This window comes from Leuciscus leuciscus (assembly GCF_965113295.1).
Source record: "Leuciscus leuciscus genome assembly, chromosome: 25".
NCBI lineage: Eukaryota > Metazoa > Chordata > Actinopteri > Cypriniformes > Leuciscidae > Leuciscus > Leuciscus leuciscus.
Genome location: NC_138724.1, coordinates 31,053,984 through 31,071,344, shown reverse-complemented (window position 1 = coordinate 31,071,344; position 17,361 = coordinate 31,053,984). Strand labels below are relative to the sequence as shown.

At 38.4% G+C, this 17,361-nt stretch overlaps 2 protein-coding genes across 3 annotated transcripts in view; one reads left to right on the top strand and one right to left on the bottom strand.

The window, feature by feature from the left end:
• The window catches only part of LOC309491258 (uncharacterized protein), a 135,529-nt gene that overhangs the window by 90,412 nt on the left and 27,756 nt on the right, over positions 1–17,361 (top strand). The window lies entirely within an intron of this gene.
• The window catches only part of LOC309489987 (A disintegrin and metalloproteinase with thrombospondin motifs 9-like), a gene marked incomplete at its 5' end in the record, with an annotated part of 33,805 nt that continues 21,593 nt past the window's right edge, over positions 5,150–17,361 (bottom strand). Inside the window, 5 exons of the mRNA XM_082158942.1 lie at positions 5,150–7,050; positions 7,136–8,370; positions 9,678–9,782; positions 10,806–10,897; positions 12,118–12,251. Coding sequence (XP_082015068.1) covers positions 8,281–8,370; positions 9,678–9,782; positions 10,806–10,897; positions 12,118–12,251 — 421 coding nt within the window. The 3' untranslated portion in view covers positions 5,150–7,050; positions 7,136–8,280. The remainder of the gene's footprint in view (positions 7,051–7,135; positions 8,371–9,677; positions 9,783–10,805; positions 10,898–12,117; positions 12,252–17,361) is intronic.

Here is a 17,361-nt window from a genome sequence, read left to right as displayed (position 1 = left end):
ACTAAAATACCCTACTTGCAACCTAGAACACCATAGTAAATGCATAGCAACCACCTTAAAATACCCTAGTGAACACCTAGAATAACATAGTAACTGCATAGCAACTCCCTGATGACAACCCAAAATAGCCTAGTAGCCACCTAGAACATCATAGCTTTGCAACTGCATGGTAAATTCCTAGCACCCACTCAAAATATCCTAGTGACCATCTTTCCTGTAGCTCAGTGGTAAGAGCATTGCGTTAACAACGCAAGGTTGTGGGTTCGATCCTAGGGGATTGCACATGCCTACGTATAAATGTATAGGATAATGCAATGTAAGTCGCTTTGGATAAAAGCGTCTGCCAAATGCATAAATGTAAATGTAAATCTAGAACACCATAGTACCTGCATAGCAACTCCCCTAGCAACCAACTAAAATACCCTAGTGAACATCTAGAATACCATAGTAACTGCATAGCAACTCCCTAAAAAAAACATAATATCCCAGAGGCCACCTAGAACACCATAACTGTAACTGCAGAGCAACTCCCTAGCAACCAACCAAAATACCCCTAGGCCACCTGATGAACACCATAGTAACTGCATAGCTACTCCCTAGCAACCAACCAAAATATCCAAGTGAACACCATAGTAACTGCATAGCAACGCCATAGCAACCACACAGAATACACTCAAAAGCTCTCACATTTCCTTTATAACATGATTGATGATCTGATTTCTGAAGGCGGTCTGGATTCCTGGAGCGTCAGCATTCCTCCTCCAGCTATTAAAGAGAGGAATGGATTAGCGAAGGCAATAATCTATTAGCAGCCGCGGGCAGCAGTAAATCCACACATGAAAGAGCCCGATGTTGCCGTCTAACGCGCTGTGACAGCAGTATAATGGAGAAACTAAACTAATCCCTGTCGCCTTTTCCAGGGCTTCAGAGATGTGTGGCTGAAGCTCCACCTATTTGTCTTGAAAAGCGAAGGATTTGTACATCCTTATCAAAACTCCCGCGGTTAAATGTGTTCTGTGTGAGCGGGAGGAATGTGCCGACGATATATGATGCTTTTAGGGTGTAAGATGCGTTTAAAGTGTGTTTAAAGCTGGCACGGATACGCTCTCCAGCTCTGTGTTTATGAATTATCCAGGCCAAGTAAATATTCCTGCTCAGGTTTATGTACATTAATGCACACGCGCTCATTCGTCTGTCAGATCTGAGAACAGGGAGTTTAAAACATCAGGATACATTAGGCTCGTGTGTTTTTGTGGAGTTTGAAAACTACTCGGCCACACAGCACCATCCCACTGTAGGCAAAGGGGAGTTTTATGTATATCATTTTAGCACAAATTCTTCTTTTGTGACGACTTTGCATTGATAAGGTTCAACACAAATGTATCGCCCTTTTTTATTACAGTAAAGGTAACACTTTGCAATGGTTAATGCATTAGCTAATATGAACTTAAAATGAGCAATATATGTTTTTTCAACATTTATTAATCTGTGTCCTAGTGCATTAAATAAGGTTAACAGATACAACATTTGATTTAAAAAAATGAATTAGGAAAAGATCATATTAAGATTAATAAATGCTGTAGACATCGGCAGAATGAATGTGGATACATTTGTCAAACAAGCTTATTTTCACTCATATGATGTTTCATGTTTTGAGTAACAGACTGTAAATAGAAATGAAAAAAGACAAATATTAATGCTGTCAAGTCGAATAATCGCGATTAATCGCATCTAACATAAATGTTTGTAAATATTTTGTACATATATAGCATGTGTGCATACATACATACACATACATACATACATGTACACACTGTGCACTGTACACAAACACATACTTTATAGTCAATGTGATGTATTGCGATTATTCGATTTGACAGGATCGAATAATCGTGATTAATCACATCTAACATAAGAGTTGGTAAATATATAATACATGTGTTTATTGTATACACACACACACACACACACACACACACACACACACACACACACTCAAACAAACGTTATATTAGATGCGATTAATCGCGATTATTTGAGTTGACAGAATCGAATAATCGTGATTAATCACATCTAATGTAAGTGCCAGTAAATATATAATATATGTGTGTATAAACACACACACACACACACACACACACACACACACACTCACTCACAAACTTTATATTAGACGTGATTAATCGCGATTATTCGGTTTGACAGAATCGAATAATCGTGATTAATCACATCTAACATAAGTGTCGGTAAATATATAATATAAGTGTGTATAAACACTCACACACACACACACACACACACACACACACACACACACACACACACACACACACAAACTTTATATTAGATTCGATTAATCGCGATTATTGGATTTGCCAGCTCTAGTAAACATACATTCCACACAGGGCCGAGTGTGAAGCCCCGCCTCCTCATTTACATACAGCTACAGTTAGAGAAGATCGGGTGTTCAACGTGACAGTTTTTAACTTTTGTTAAAAAATAATTTGTTGTATGTTTTAAACACCAGGGCATTTGTGTCTCACTTCCACAGATGTTCCCGATCCCGGACACCTCCGAGCGTCTGACACGACTCTTGACACGAGAGGCTTTGATACCGTATCATGTGTTCAGGAAATTAAAATCAGAGGCTGGACAGGAATCAATGCGTCGACCTTATCGACAGTGAGCTGAACAAATATTCCCATAATTCAATTTGAGTCGGTCCACAGCTGAGAATCTGGCCCGTGAAAACAACAGAGGTTAATAAAACAAAGCCTGGGCACATGGAGACCGCAGGAGACCGAGGACTAGCGCTGCTGTGCGTCTGATGCTAGTCTGGAAATGACTTAAAAAGACAAGAATAAGAAACTTGTGTAGTTTTTAAATGAAGCTCATTATAATGACACACAAACACTTTATTTTATTTATTTTTTTACCTGTTTAGGACTTTCTGAAAGAGAGTTAGTCATGTTTATCTCATGCATGAACTCGCCACTCTCCACTCCACATTCCCATCATGCTTTGCTCTCCAGGTGCAAAACTGAAGGTACTAATTTAACCTGCTGACCAAAACATTCCAGGTGAGCTTCCCATCACTTCCCATCAGCCCCTGCTGCTCCTGCCTGTGACGACACGGAGAAATACAGACACATGGACATCATTTCATCCACAATAACATCATCAGCTCATCACCAGCATCTGAAATAAACCACAGCAACATTACTGATTGATTTAAACCAACATAATCCATCTTACCATTCACACCACAGTCCTGCACTCGGACTGTCCCGCTGACGCAGACATCAAAAGAAGAAATAATAGATATACAATTTTAAACTATATGTTAAAAAAAATCATATATTTATTAATTATATTTAATTATTTCAGAAGAATATATATATATATTCATGCTGTCAAATCGATTAATCACATCTAACATAAAAGTTAATGTAATGTAAATATATAAGCATGGGTTTGTGTGTGTACACACACTCTCAAACTGACACACACACACACACACACTCAACTCTCTCTCTCTTTCTCACTCACACACACACACACACACACACACACACACACACACACACACACACACACACACACACACACACACACACACAAACACACTCACACACTCTCTCACACTCACTGACACACACACACTCACACACTCTCTCACAGTCACTCACACACACTCACTGACACACACACACACACACACACACACACACACACACACACACACACACACACACACACACACACGCACACAATCACTTAAACACATACTTTTTAATTTAGTGGTTTCTAAAAGTTAAAAATGGACTTGTTTCTCTGCGGTCTCTGAGTTCCTCTGGTGCTTCAGTGTGTATCAGGAGTGTATTCATCACACGACCAGAGACCATCTGTAATATCACACACACTCCTGCGAGGAAGATCATCCTGATGATCAGTTTGGATGTTTTGTGTGAGTTTAAAGGCCGTTTGCCGCTGAGAGTCGAGGCTCATCAGGGTGAAGATGAGAGAAGAATAAAGCTTGTTCAGGCTAGAGGACGATTATCTGAACAGAAACACATCAATCCCATCATGCCTGTGTGTCTCCACGTATCATCGGACGTCTTCATGTTCAGGCGAGCTGAAACACAAGTGAATGTGTCACATTGTTAAATATCTGAAGTAATTTTGCCAAGTAAATGTGTCTTGATTTAAGAATGTTTAGATATTTGTACTGGAAAACAAGTCGAGTAAAATCATTTTGCAGTGTTGAAAACAGCTTTTCAAGTTGACTCAGAGGCAATGTGAATGTCACCAACTAGAAATAAAAAAAATAAAAATAAAGTTTATATAAACAAAAAAAACCGCTCATTACGTAGATAGACCCGCCCCCAAACTCACGTGATTGGTTGATTCTGACAGGTCACACGATCAATGTTAATCTACCTGAACATTAAAGTGACGCCACTATTTGTACAGATTATACATTGATTTTACTGAAATATCTCGAGGGTTCTTGGGTATTCAAATATTCAGTATGTAACGTGTGAATAACTCGTAAGCACTTCTGCCTGTCGGAGCGGGTTTGAGTTTTCCAGCGCGTGATTGATAACGCTTCACCTCGTCAAAGAAAGGGTTACGGATCGCGGCAAACAACCGTAAATTATTTCCGTATGGACCGCCAGCCTCAGAACCAGAGTCTGACATGTTCTCATGTCTAGTGCAGCTGACACTCATTTTCTCTCTCTCTGGAATGTGAATGAGAAAACATTAAATCATGTGACGTGAAGAGCTCGCGGTTCATTGCTGCAACACTGCCCCCTGCTGGCCGCTCGTGTCACTGCAGATACACACCCAGAGAAATTAATACCAACATAGACTTGCGTTTAAAATTCTTGTTTCATTTTGTTGAATGACATACCTAACAAAACTATAAAGTGTCCATATACTTACAGAAATACTTGCAAATGTAAACGCTTTCTAATGATTTGGGATGCAAAAGTTGAATTTGATCTTTTGCTGGTTAAAATCCATAAAAAAAATCTGTCGACACTGAAAAGGTTTAGAGTGAACATAAACACTGAGCAACTGCATATTATATTGCCAAATTACATTCATCTTATGCAACAATTTTCCAATAAAAAAACATCCAAAATGAACATATTTCATTTTATTATGACGATCAGCATTAGTACAGTGCTGTAAATCCATTACATCAATACAATCTCAATTACATTTTTACTGTAGCACCAAAGATGATGATTTCATTATATAAAAAAAAAAAAAAACACTGGATTACTGTATTGAAAATATCTTTGGGCAACGAGTGGAAAACAAGCCTCGTTTTTCATTCCACCGAGATGCAAAACGTCAATCTTCACACTTCAAGTATGAATATTAAAAACACACATTTCACAAAGCTGAACTGTTAATATACAGGTGTAAATATCGTCTACACGACTCTTGGCACACAGTGCATCATATAGTCCTTTAATTTCTGATACAGACCTTATATAGTTCAGTTGTCTATCAACACAATGATAGTCAAAGGTTGGTTAGCTGCTCGTAGATGATCCGTTACACTGGAGGTTAACACAGGCTCAAACTCAATATCCTTCAACTTATATTAGCATACGTTACGCGCGATCAAGCAGACTTTGGTTGAAAGCGGAAAGTCTCTTAAAGTTCAAATGATTTATTCTACTGCTACTTAAGCATTAAAAATACTTCTCAGGTATTTGCATACAGTAAAGAAGCATCCGAGTTAAAATACCTGTCAAACTAACCATCCTGCTGGAGGTTAAAGGTCATTTCAGTAGTAAAAACATAAAAACAGCACCGTTACACTGTAAACCTCTTGTTAATGACAAAAGAAAATGATCAATATTTCATAATTACGCTTTCCTGTCATGACGTAATATGACATATGTACATTTAATTACAGAATAAATATTGTCAAACATAAATAACGTACAAACGCATGATTATGAGAGGTAGGGTTATGCCATTTTAATTCGATATACTTTAATCTTCCTTTCTAATAAAACTGGAGTGAAGCTCGTCTGAACAAAGTACTAAATCTAGGCCATTTAATGTGTCAAATAATTGAATTTTGTGACATTATATCTGAGTAAAGATGGGTTTTAGAGTCTCCTAACTTGTCAATTAGTTATTCAACTAAACCACAGGCATGAAAACAGGTCAGGGGTAAAAAAGGTGAGAAGGATGCGGCAGCAAAAAATCCAATCCAATCAACTTATATATATATATATATATATATATATATATATAGTGCTTTTTAATGTTAAATTCATCAATCTGGTGCAAATTAAACAAAGAAAAATTATTTTAGTGTCTGTCTACATTACTACTACATAATAATAGTTATAATATTAATCCCATGATAGTAATAGCCATATATTGTAAAACAAATGCACTGAAAAATAAAGGAAACTTTCATAATTAGTTTTGTACTAATTTCTATACTTGAAAGAGTATATTTCTATACTTCACATTAAAGATGTGATTGGGCCAGCCCAGTGTCAATCAAGAAAAGAACCAAATGGGCCGCTGATCTTCGTGTTACATGGGGTGTCAGAAAAAAAAACTAACGCTGACTTTTTATTGACCAATGCATTACACACTAATTACGCACTAACCCAGCGCCGCCAATTAAGCAAAACAAAACGAATGGGCTGCCGATGTACGAGTTTTATGGGCCGTTAAGACAAAAAACGAAACAAAAAAGTATGAGATGTATCGGCCCAAAAAGCACGTCGGCCCACCGGGAATCTCCCGGTAGTCCCGATGGCATTAGACTACATGCCTGGACGTCACACAAAACAAAATCCTACCTGTAGCCTTTCACCATCCACTTATTTAGCTGCTGTCGCATCAATTGACATGCCATCTCCTTTCCTCTCTTTCTTTTTCTATGTTTAGCCCCCGACAGCTTTTTTGCATTATCCATCTTTTTCGACGACAACTCACTACTCGTTCCTGCTCGCTCAGCGCTCGCGGCGCCCGCGCCCGCTCGCGATATTATCCCGCCCTCTTCTATGTCAAAATAAAAAAATAATGACATTGGCAACATCGCTGTATCTGTATCTGACAGGACAGTTAACATTGTAAGCTAACTTACCTCAGGCTTGCTTTCCGACGTGCGGTTCTTTGTTCGGCAGTGTGTCATCAGACTCGCGGTGTTAAAGACTTTGAAAACAATTCTGCCCTACTCTGACTCGGATTGGCTGTCAGGTTTCGGCATTAGGAATGATGATTGGTTTTTTAAAGCTGCTAAGTTTATGGTAACTATAGAGATATAGCGGGTAAATGCTGGCCACGACCACGACCCCCCCTCCCACCCCATAAATATTTTCTCATCGGATCTGCACAAATCACGTAGGTGACCCATTTTGGTTTTAAAACGGCGAATTTCGCCGAAAGGTGAGGAGTTTTCATGCCTGAAACCAGCTTAACCCAGCTGGTTTTATCTAATTATTGCTTCACATTGTTCTGTTTTCAATCAGATTAGTAACCGTTTAAAAAGCAAAAGCACATGCTTGATCAGTTTGCTCTTAGCACCGTAAATTATGTCAGCATACTATTAAATATTATTAAAAACTATCATATATTAACCAGGACAATCTTTTACATTTTCAGGCATTTTACATTAAAGACAATCGTCAAGATGAAGAGATTTCAGTAGTGCTGATCCACAGTGTTCTCTGGATTGTCATAACCATGTTAAATGTAAAACGTTCAAATATACAAAACATTCAATTATTTATATTTTCATATCAAGCTGATTGCTGTCGTCAGGCTCTTTTACGCTTAAACGACTCGCTAACAGTGTGTTTTACATGCAGTAGTTCATATCCATCAGGACAAACAGCAGATATACTGAATTATACAATATTTTGAAATTGTTCATGAATCCCTTTACGTCAAAACGCTGCCCAAATAAAGGATTTGAACGTTCGCTATGACTAAAAATAAAGATACACCCTCTTACACTGTTGTTGCAACCAAACAATCACAATTTCATTTGGTTCAACAGGATCTTGACTGACCAGATCAATCATGATTTTCCATTAAAAAAAACAAATCCGTTCTGCATTCTGGTTCTTGGAGAGACTCACTTATTTGGTTCTCGTTACTTTCGGGACGTCGAAAAGGTTTCTGAAGGCTTACCGTAGCTGCCAGATGCTAAAGAGAGACGCAAAGTGAGATTTTCTGACGCGTTCTGTTCACTGGGACACGAAGGACAAAGTCACATTGACCATTCTCTCACTGGATTTCGACAGAAAGTCCCGTATGAGGATGAGGAAGACATTTCCCACAGAAACCACCACAGCGCCCGTAGATTCTGCTGCCGTCCTGCGCAAGACGCGGGAAAGAAACAATAAAATAAAGATTATTAAGTCACTGCATACAACAACAACAATAATAATAAATATAGCCGCAAGCAACCATTAAGGGGCCAAGCACAGCAAAGGCATGATGAGATGGCGCTGTTACCAAACTGATTTAGTGAATTATCTTGGCATCATGCCATCAAATTTGCTGATGCATTATTTGAGAATGGTTAACAAATTTTTAATACGTTTTTGCTGTCATGGTCTGAAGATAATCTGAGCCGAATTTGGTTAAAATCACAGTCTTACAGCATACAGCATTTTACAACAAATTCAAAATGGCAATATGGGAAAATTGGGTATTACTTGACTTGGTTTGCTGCACTGAATAAAAAATAAAAAACAGTTTTATGATTTCTGCGAAAACCTTTCAGAAGTTATGAAAAAAAAAACTGTTTGCCCAGAAATTATATAACTTTTTAATTTATTTTTTATTATTTATTTTTTGATTCAGTGCAGCATACAAAGCCAAGTAATACCCAATGTTCCCATATTGGCCATTTTAGCCCATATTGGCCAAACCCTATGAAAAATGGCTATTGTTTCATATCTCCTGACCAGTAGGTGGCGCTGTGCTGAAACTCTGCACGTTGCCTCAGGTCATGCTTGTGATAACATGTACCAATATTCGTCCCAATACGCTAAAGCGTTGCAAAGATACAGTCTTACGTCCATTTTGACGTGCTCTTTGTTTAATTTGTTGGCGCGTTATTCGAGAACGGTTTGGTTTATCAGAAAGATTTTAATAACTTTTTGCCAGCATGGTCTGAAGATGATCTGTGCCAATTTTGGTGAAAATCGGACAAACTGTCTAGGAGGTTTTTTTTGTGGAAAATTTAAAATGGCTGAAAAATGTATGTCATGAGCCGAGGAATCAGTGGAAAACAATCATTTTGTTTCTAGCCCTTACGGCTCAAAAGTTATTATCATAAACACAAGTGCAAAATCAGACAGTAGGTGGCGCTAGAGGGATTGAGTCAGAGACTCCAAATTTGCGGTGGTTAATGTTCAGTCTGTCCTCTATCAGTGTGCCAAATTTAATACATTTCCCACCAGCGGTTCTGTGGGCTGCCATAGACTCAGGAGTAGAAGAAGAAGAAGAGGAAGAAGAAGAAGAAGAAGAAGAAGAAGAAGAGGCAGAAGAGGAAGAGGAAGAAGAAGAAGAAGAGGCAGAAGAGGAAGAGGAAGAGGAAGAAGAAGAAGAAGAAGAAGAAGAAGAGTAACTATAACAATAGTACTGGTGTATAATAACGTCAGGTGGTTCCTCACCTCTGAGCGGTGAACTTTGAGCGTGACGTAGTTGCCTTGAGAAACCCATTTAGTGGATTCTGCGACCTTCAGTCCCGTTCCACTGAGATTTATACTAAACTGACCCTAACCAATCAGAGAAGAAGAGACAATTAAAACAAACATTCGCAGACCATTTCACTTCTGTTACATGATGTGCACTACTGTTCAATTTAAAAATTAATTAATTACCCCACAAAAAAAAAAGAAAAAAGAAAGAAGCCAAACCCAGCCTAAGCTGATGGGCTGGTTTTAGCTAGTCTCTCAGGCTGGTTTTAGACACTTTTTAGCTGATCAAGTTGGGAGACCAGCTTAAACCAGCTTAAACCAGCTTGGCCAGCCTGGAGACCAGCTTAAACCAGCTTGGCCAGCATGGGAGACCAGCTTAAACCAGCTAAAACCAGCTTGGCCAGCTTGGAGACCAGCTTAAACCAACTACTTTTAGATTAAAACAGCATATACAACCTGGTTTTAGCTATTTTCTTTCAGCAGGGTAATCAATGCTTTCCAGTTTAGGCTGGTTGACTGGTTTAAGATGGTCAAGTGGCTTAAACCCCTCTAAAACCAGCTGGAAGATCAGCTAAGACCAACCAGCTGTTCTTTTAGGAGGGTTTATTCATCAAGGACGCATTAAATTGATCAAAAATGACATTAAGATTTATAATGTTAAAAGATTCTATTTCAAATAAATACTGTTCTTTTTAACTTTCTATTTATCAACGAATACTGAGAAATAAAACATATCAGTTTCCACTAAAATATGAACTGTTTTCAACACTGATAATAATCATAAATGTTTCTTGATCATCAGATCATCATATTAGAGTGATTTGTGAAGGATCATGTGACACTGAAGACTGGAGTAATGATGCTGAACATTCAGCTTTGATCACAGGAATAAATTACACTTTACTGTATATTCACATAGAAAACAGATGATTTACATTATAATAATATTGCACAATTTGTACTGTATTTTTGATCAAGTAACTGCAGCAGAAGAGACTCTTAAACATTAGTGTGCTTCCTCTTCCAGACATTGACATTGATTCATTGCTCAGCCAGAGAAACTGTGTGTTCTGACTGATTTGTCTCAGTATAATGCTGTACCTGAGGACATTTAGCGGCGCTGTAACAGTCTCCTGCGGACGCAAACGGGACCGAGCGACCAAACAGAGTCTGACTGAACTTCACATCAGTCGCTGAAACACAATCAGACATTAAACACAATTAAACACAATCAGTTTACAGAAGTGCATTTGCTAACACTTTACAATAAGGTTTCATTTGTTAACAATGAGCAAAAACTCCTGCAGCATTAATTAATCTGAATGTTCATGTCCACATGTACTAGTTCATATTAGTTAATACATTTCATAAACAAGTGTTTTTATATCAACTAACATTAACATAGATTAATAATGCTGTAAATATATATTGCTAAAGCATTACATTAACAAATCAGACCTTATTGTAAAGTGTTACAGTATACAGTCAAGCCAAACTTTATTCAGACAGCTTCAACATTTCTCACATTATCACCGTTTATTCACTATAGTTTAGAAAACGGTAATAAAATATGAGCAGAACTCAGTTGATATTTGACTGGTTTTGTCCGTCCTTCTGTTAGACTGTCTCACACATGAATTATGTTGAATATCTGTCAGCTGTTAAATTTAACTACACAATTAGATAATACCAGTTTAGCTCAACCAGTGACCAAGCAATGCTTCATTTTGTTCAGTCTGTGTGTAAAAAGAGCATTAGCAATTAAAGACAAAACACTTCAGCAAAACATGATCAGCTCAAAGTGTCTGAATCATTTATGGTCCCAAATGTCACTGGTAGTCCCTGTATGAAGAGTTATTGTGTATAATATGTCTCAGTTTACTTTATTTTGCTCTCCTCACTTACAGAAATGAACTATAGTGTCCTGATCACACTAGTGAAACAATATCAGAGATGATATCTGGTGTCTGAATAATGTTTGTTCTGACTGTATATTACTTTATTATACATTTATTTATGTATACACACATTCGTTTTCATATTATTGTTTTTATATTATTCATATACTAATGTTTTAACTTCAGAAATCAATATTTGGTGGAATAATGCTGAATATAAATGTGTTTACTTCGCATTATTCGAGGTCTGAAAACATGGCATCTTTTTTTGTTTTGTTATTTTGACTAGTTGTCATTTTCTGCCAATAAATGCTCTAATTTTTTCATTTGAAATTAGGAAGACCCACTGCACACACACTAGTAAAACCATGTCAAAAGTTATATCTGGTGTCTGAATAATCTTTGGTTTGACTGTATATTACTTTATTTTATATTTATTCATGTATACACACATTGTTTTTCATATTATCGGAATACTTTGGTTTGACTGTACGTGTGTATGAGGTAAAGCTCACTGATGATGCGCATGCTGGGAAGATCGAGCCTGACGCGCTGGAAGACGGTGTATCCGGCCGAAGCGTAATCGTTCCTGCACTCGCAGTCCTGTCGACGGCTGCCGTTATACGGGCACTCAAACGGGTTCTGGAGCCTGGGAACAAACCGGAAGAAACGGGAAGAAATGTGTGTGAGAGTTGAATCCAGACATGCTGATTATACTGTAGTGGTCAAACGTTTGGAACAATTAAGATGTTTAAATGTGGTTTAATGAGTCTCTTCTGCTCACCAAGACTGCAGTTACTTTATCAGAAATAATGTAAAAATTGTGCAATATTATTATAATGTAAAACAGCTGTTTTCTATGTGAATATATAGTAATATAATGTAATTTATTCCTGTGGTCAAAGCTGAATGTTCAACTTCAACATCATTACTCCAGTCTTCAGTGTCACATGATCCTTCAGAAATCATTCTAATATGATGATTTGATACCCGGTTAATATATTTATGAAATATATATATATATATATATATATATATATATATATATTTATTTTTTTTATAATTCTTTATTTTTATTTGTTTTATTATAATTGCAAAAATAATTTATTCATCTATTAACTAGTTTGTTATAAATATACATCATATGCCCTGTGTGAGTCAGTACTGTAGTGTGTTTAGTGTTCAGTGTTTCTCAGGTGTGTGTGAGTCAGTACTGTAGTGTGTTTAGTGTTCAGTGTTTCTCAGGTGTGTGTGAGTCAGTACTGTAGTGTGTTTAGAGCTCAGTGTTTCTCAGGTGTGTGTGAGTCAGTACTGTAGTGTGTTTAGTGTTCAGTGTTTCTCAGGTGTGTGTGAGTCAGTACTGTAGTGTGTTTAGTGTTCAGTGTTTCTCAGGTGTGTGTGAGTCAGTACTGTAGTGTGTTTAGAGCTCAGTGTTTCTCAGGTGTGTGTGAGTCAGTACTGTAGTGTGTTTAGTGTTCAGTGTTTCTCAGGTGTGTGTGAGTCAGTACTGTAGTGTGTTTAGTGTTACTCAGGTGTGTGTGAGTCAGTACTGTAGTGTGTTTAGTGTTTCTCAGGTGTGTGTGAGTCAGTACTGTAGTGTGTTCAGTGTTTCTCAGGTGTGTGTGAGTCAGTACTGTAGTGTGTTCAGTGTTTCTCAGGTGTGTGTGAGTCAGTACTGTAGTGTGTTCAGTGTTACTCAGGTGTGTGTGAGTCAGTACTGTAGTGTGTTTAGTGTTTCTCAGGTGTGTGTGAGTCAGTACTGTAGTGTGTTCAGTGTTTCTCAGGTGTGTGTGAGTCAGTACTGTAGTGTGTTCAGTGTTTCTCAGGTGTGTGTGAGTCAGTACTGTAGTGTGTTCAGTGTTTCTCAGGTGTGTGTGAGTCAGTACTGTAGTGTGTTCAGTGTTTCTCAGGTGTGTGTGAGTCAGTACTGTAGTGTGTTCAGTGTTTCTCAGGTGTGTGTGAGTCAGTACTGTAGTGTGTTTAGAGCTCAGTGTTTCTCAGGTGTGTGTGAGTCAGTACTGTAGTGTGTTTAGTGTTCAGTGTTTCTCAGGTGTGTGTGAGTCAGTACTGTAGTGTGTTCAGTGTTTCTCAGGTGTGTGTGAGTCAGTACTGTAGTGTGTTTAGTGCTCAGTGTTTCTCAGGTGTGTGTGAGTCAGTACTGTAGTGTGTTCAGTGTTTCTCAGGTGTGTGTGAGTCAGTACTGTAGTGTGTTCAGTGTTTCTCAGGTGTGTGTGAGTCAGTACTGTAGTGTGTTTAGAGCTCAGTGTTTCTCAGGTGTGTGTGAGTCAGTACTGTAGTGTGTTCAGTGTTTCTCAGGTGTGTGTGAGTCAGTACTGTAGTGTGTTCAGTGTTTCTCAGGTGTGTGTGAGTCAGTACTGTAGTGTGTTCAGTGTTTCTCAGGTGTGTGTGAGTCAGTACTGTAGTGTGTTCAGTGTTTCTCAGGTGTGTGTGAGTCAGTACTGTAGTGTGTTCAGTGTTTCTCAGGTGTGTGTGAGTCAGTACTGTAGTGTGTTCAGTGTTTTTCAGGTGTGTGTGAGTCAGTACTGTAGTGTGTTTAGTGTTTCTCAGGTGTGTGTGAGTCAGTACTGTAGTGTGTTCAGTGTTTCTCAGGTGTGTGTGAGTCAGTACTGTAGTGTGTTCAGTGTTTCTCAGGTGTGTGTGAGTCAGTACTGTAGTGTGTTTAGTGTTCAGTGTTTCTCAGGTGTGTGTGAATCAGTACTGTAGTGTGTTTAGTGTTCAGTGTTTCTCAGGTGTGTGTGAGTCAGTACTGTAGTGTGTTCAGTGTTTCTCAGGTGTGTGTGAGTCAGTACTGTAGTGTGTTCAGTGTTTCTCAGGTGTGTGTGTGAGTCAGTAGTGTAGTGTGTTTAGTGCTCAGTGTTTCTCAGGTGTGTGTGAGTCAGTACTGTAGTGTGTTTAGAGCTCAGTGTTTCTCAGGTGTGTGTGAGTCAGTACTGTAGTGTGTTTAGAGCTCAGTGTTTCTCAGGTGTGTGTGAGTCAGTACTGTAGTGTGTTTAGTGCTCAGTGTTTCTCAGGTGTGTGTGAGTCAGTACTGTAGTTTGTTTAGTGTTCAGTGTTTCTCAGGTGTGTGTGAGTCAGTACTGTAGTGTGTTTAGTGTTCAGTGTTTCTCAGGTGTGTGTGAGTCAGTACTGTAGTGTGTTCAGTGTTTCTCAGGTGTGTGTGAGTCAGTACTGTAGTGTGTTTAGTGTTCAGTGTTTCTCAGGTGTGTGTGAGTCAGTACTGTAGTGTGTTTAGTGCTCAGTGTTTCTCAGGTGTGTGTGAGTCAGTACTGTAGTGTGTTTAGTGTTCAGTGTTTCTCAGGTGTGTGTGAGTCAGTACTGTAGTGTGTTCAGTGTTTCTCAGGTGTGTGTGAGTCAGTACTGTAGTGTGTTTAGTGTTCAGTGTTTCTCAGGTGTGTGTGAGTCAGTACTGTAGTGTGTTTAGTGTTCAGTGTTTCTCAGGTGTGTGTGAGTCAGTACTGTAGTGTGTTCAGTGTTTCTCAGGTGTGTGTGAGTCAGTACTGTAGTGTGTTCAGTGTTTCTCAGGTGTGTGTGAGTCAGTACTGTAGTGTGTTTAGTGTTCAGTGTTTCTCAGGTGTGTGTGAGTCAGTACTGTAGTGTGTTTAGTGCTCAGTGTTTCTCAGGTGTGTGTGAGTCAGTACTGTAGTTTGTTTAGTGTTCAGTGTTTCTCAGGTGTGTGTGAGTCAGTACTGTAGTGTGTTTAGTGTTCAGTGTTTCTCAGGTGTGTGTGAGTCAGTACTGTAGTGTGTTTAGTGCTCAGTGTTTCTCAGGTGTGTGTGAGTCAGTACTGTAGTTTGTTTAGTGTTCAGTGTTTCTCAGGTGTGTGTGAGTCAGCACTGTAGTGTGTTTAGTGTTCAGTGTTTCTCAGGTGTGTGTGAGTCAGTACTGTAGTGTGTTCAGTGTTTCTCAGGTGTGTGTGAGTCAGTACTGTAGTGTGTTTAGTGTTCAGTGTTTCTCAGGTGTGTGTGAGTCAGTACTGTAGTGTGTTTAGTGTTCAGTGTTTCTCAGGTGTGTGTGAGTCAGTACTGTAGTGTGTTTAGAGCTCAGTGTTTCTCAAGTGTGTGTGAGTCAGTACTGTAGTGTGTTTAGTGTTCAGTGTTTCTCAGGTGTGTGTGAGTCAGTACTGTAGTGTGTTTAGAGCTCAGTGTTTCTCAGGTGTGTGTGAGTCAGTACTGTAGTGTGTTTAGTGCTCAGTGTTTCTCAGGTGTGTGTGAGTCAGTACTGTAGTGTGTTTAGTGTTCAGTGTTTCTCAGGTGTGTGTGAGTCAGTACTGTAGTGTGTTTAGTGTTCAGTGTTTCTCAGGTGTGTGTGAGTCTAGGGCTGTAACGATTCCTCGATTAAAGTCGAGTACTCGATTTAAAAAAATCCTCGATTGCAATTTACCCGTGTCGAGTAACCGGCAAAATACCGGAAGTGGCGCATTCCACAGACGAGAGTCCATGAACCGCATTACACAGTTTTCTAAGGCTACGCGATATATTTAACTGTTTACAATCATGATATTGTGAAATCACAAAGGCTAAGATTAAGTTAAATAAATATATGCGCTGTTTTTTTTCTCCCACAGAGAAGCATGACGGTTGAATTATTTACATGCGTGCAGATTGTGTTAAAAATAGGCCTACCTCAGCTCCGTTCACAGTAAACGCTGCTCCACACGTATACTCAGTCTCTGCATGTGCTGTTTGTTTAAGTTTCCAATAATGTCCATTTGGGAACGCAAAACCCCGGACGCGTGTTTCATAGTAACTTACTGTCATCATTTATATGCGTGGAGCGTCTCGGGTTTCTCAAACTCCATCTTTGCATGCTGTGAGTTTGTGTGGCTTATAACGTTCATCTGCACGCAGTCTGCGCCGTTTCACAAGATTCGTAATGCAGCTCATTTATAAATCTTCGCCAACACAGGAGAATACATAAGTATGTTTCTGAATATATTCAGAAATATATTCGCAATCGCATATATTCTCATGTGCGAATTGTTGTTCATCGCGATTTCAAAATAAAAGTTTAACCCTTGCACTGCTTGCATGTTCTTTTCAAGAAATTACGGCAGCTGTTGCATTTCTATCGTACAGAAGTGACCAAATATGAAAGATTAAGTTGACATTTGAATTAAATGTTATGTTTATTAGTTATCATATATTTTACATGGTGTATTTTAACAGCGTTGTTCAATAAAACCCATATGATTACTTTGATACTTTATTTGAACCAATAATTATTGCTTGTTATTGTTATTTGGGTAACACTACAATAAGGCTCATTAGTTAACATTAATGTATTAATCAACATGAACTAACAATGAACAATAAGCTACATCTGTAACTAACATTTGTTCATACAAATAAAGCTGTTCATTGTTTGTTCATGTTAGTTCATTACATTAATGTTAACAAATACAACCATTAATTTTAATTATGTATTAGCAAATGTTGAAATTAACATGAACTAAGATTAATAAATGCTGTAGAAATAAATATTGTTCATTCTGAGTAACTAACAAACCATATTGTAAAGTGTTACCTATTTGTCTTTAAGTAATTTTAAAGGCTGTTGTTCACTTGGATCTATTTTTATTACCACAATTTTTTATCCGATTACTCGATTAATCGATGGAATAATCCGTAGAATACTCGATTACTAAAATAATCGATAGCTACAGCCCTATGTGAGTCAGTACTGTAGTGTGTTTAGTGCTCAGTGTTTCTCAGGTGTGTGTGAGTCAGTACTGTAGTGTG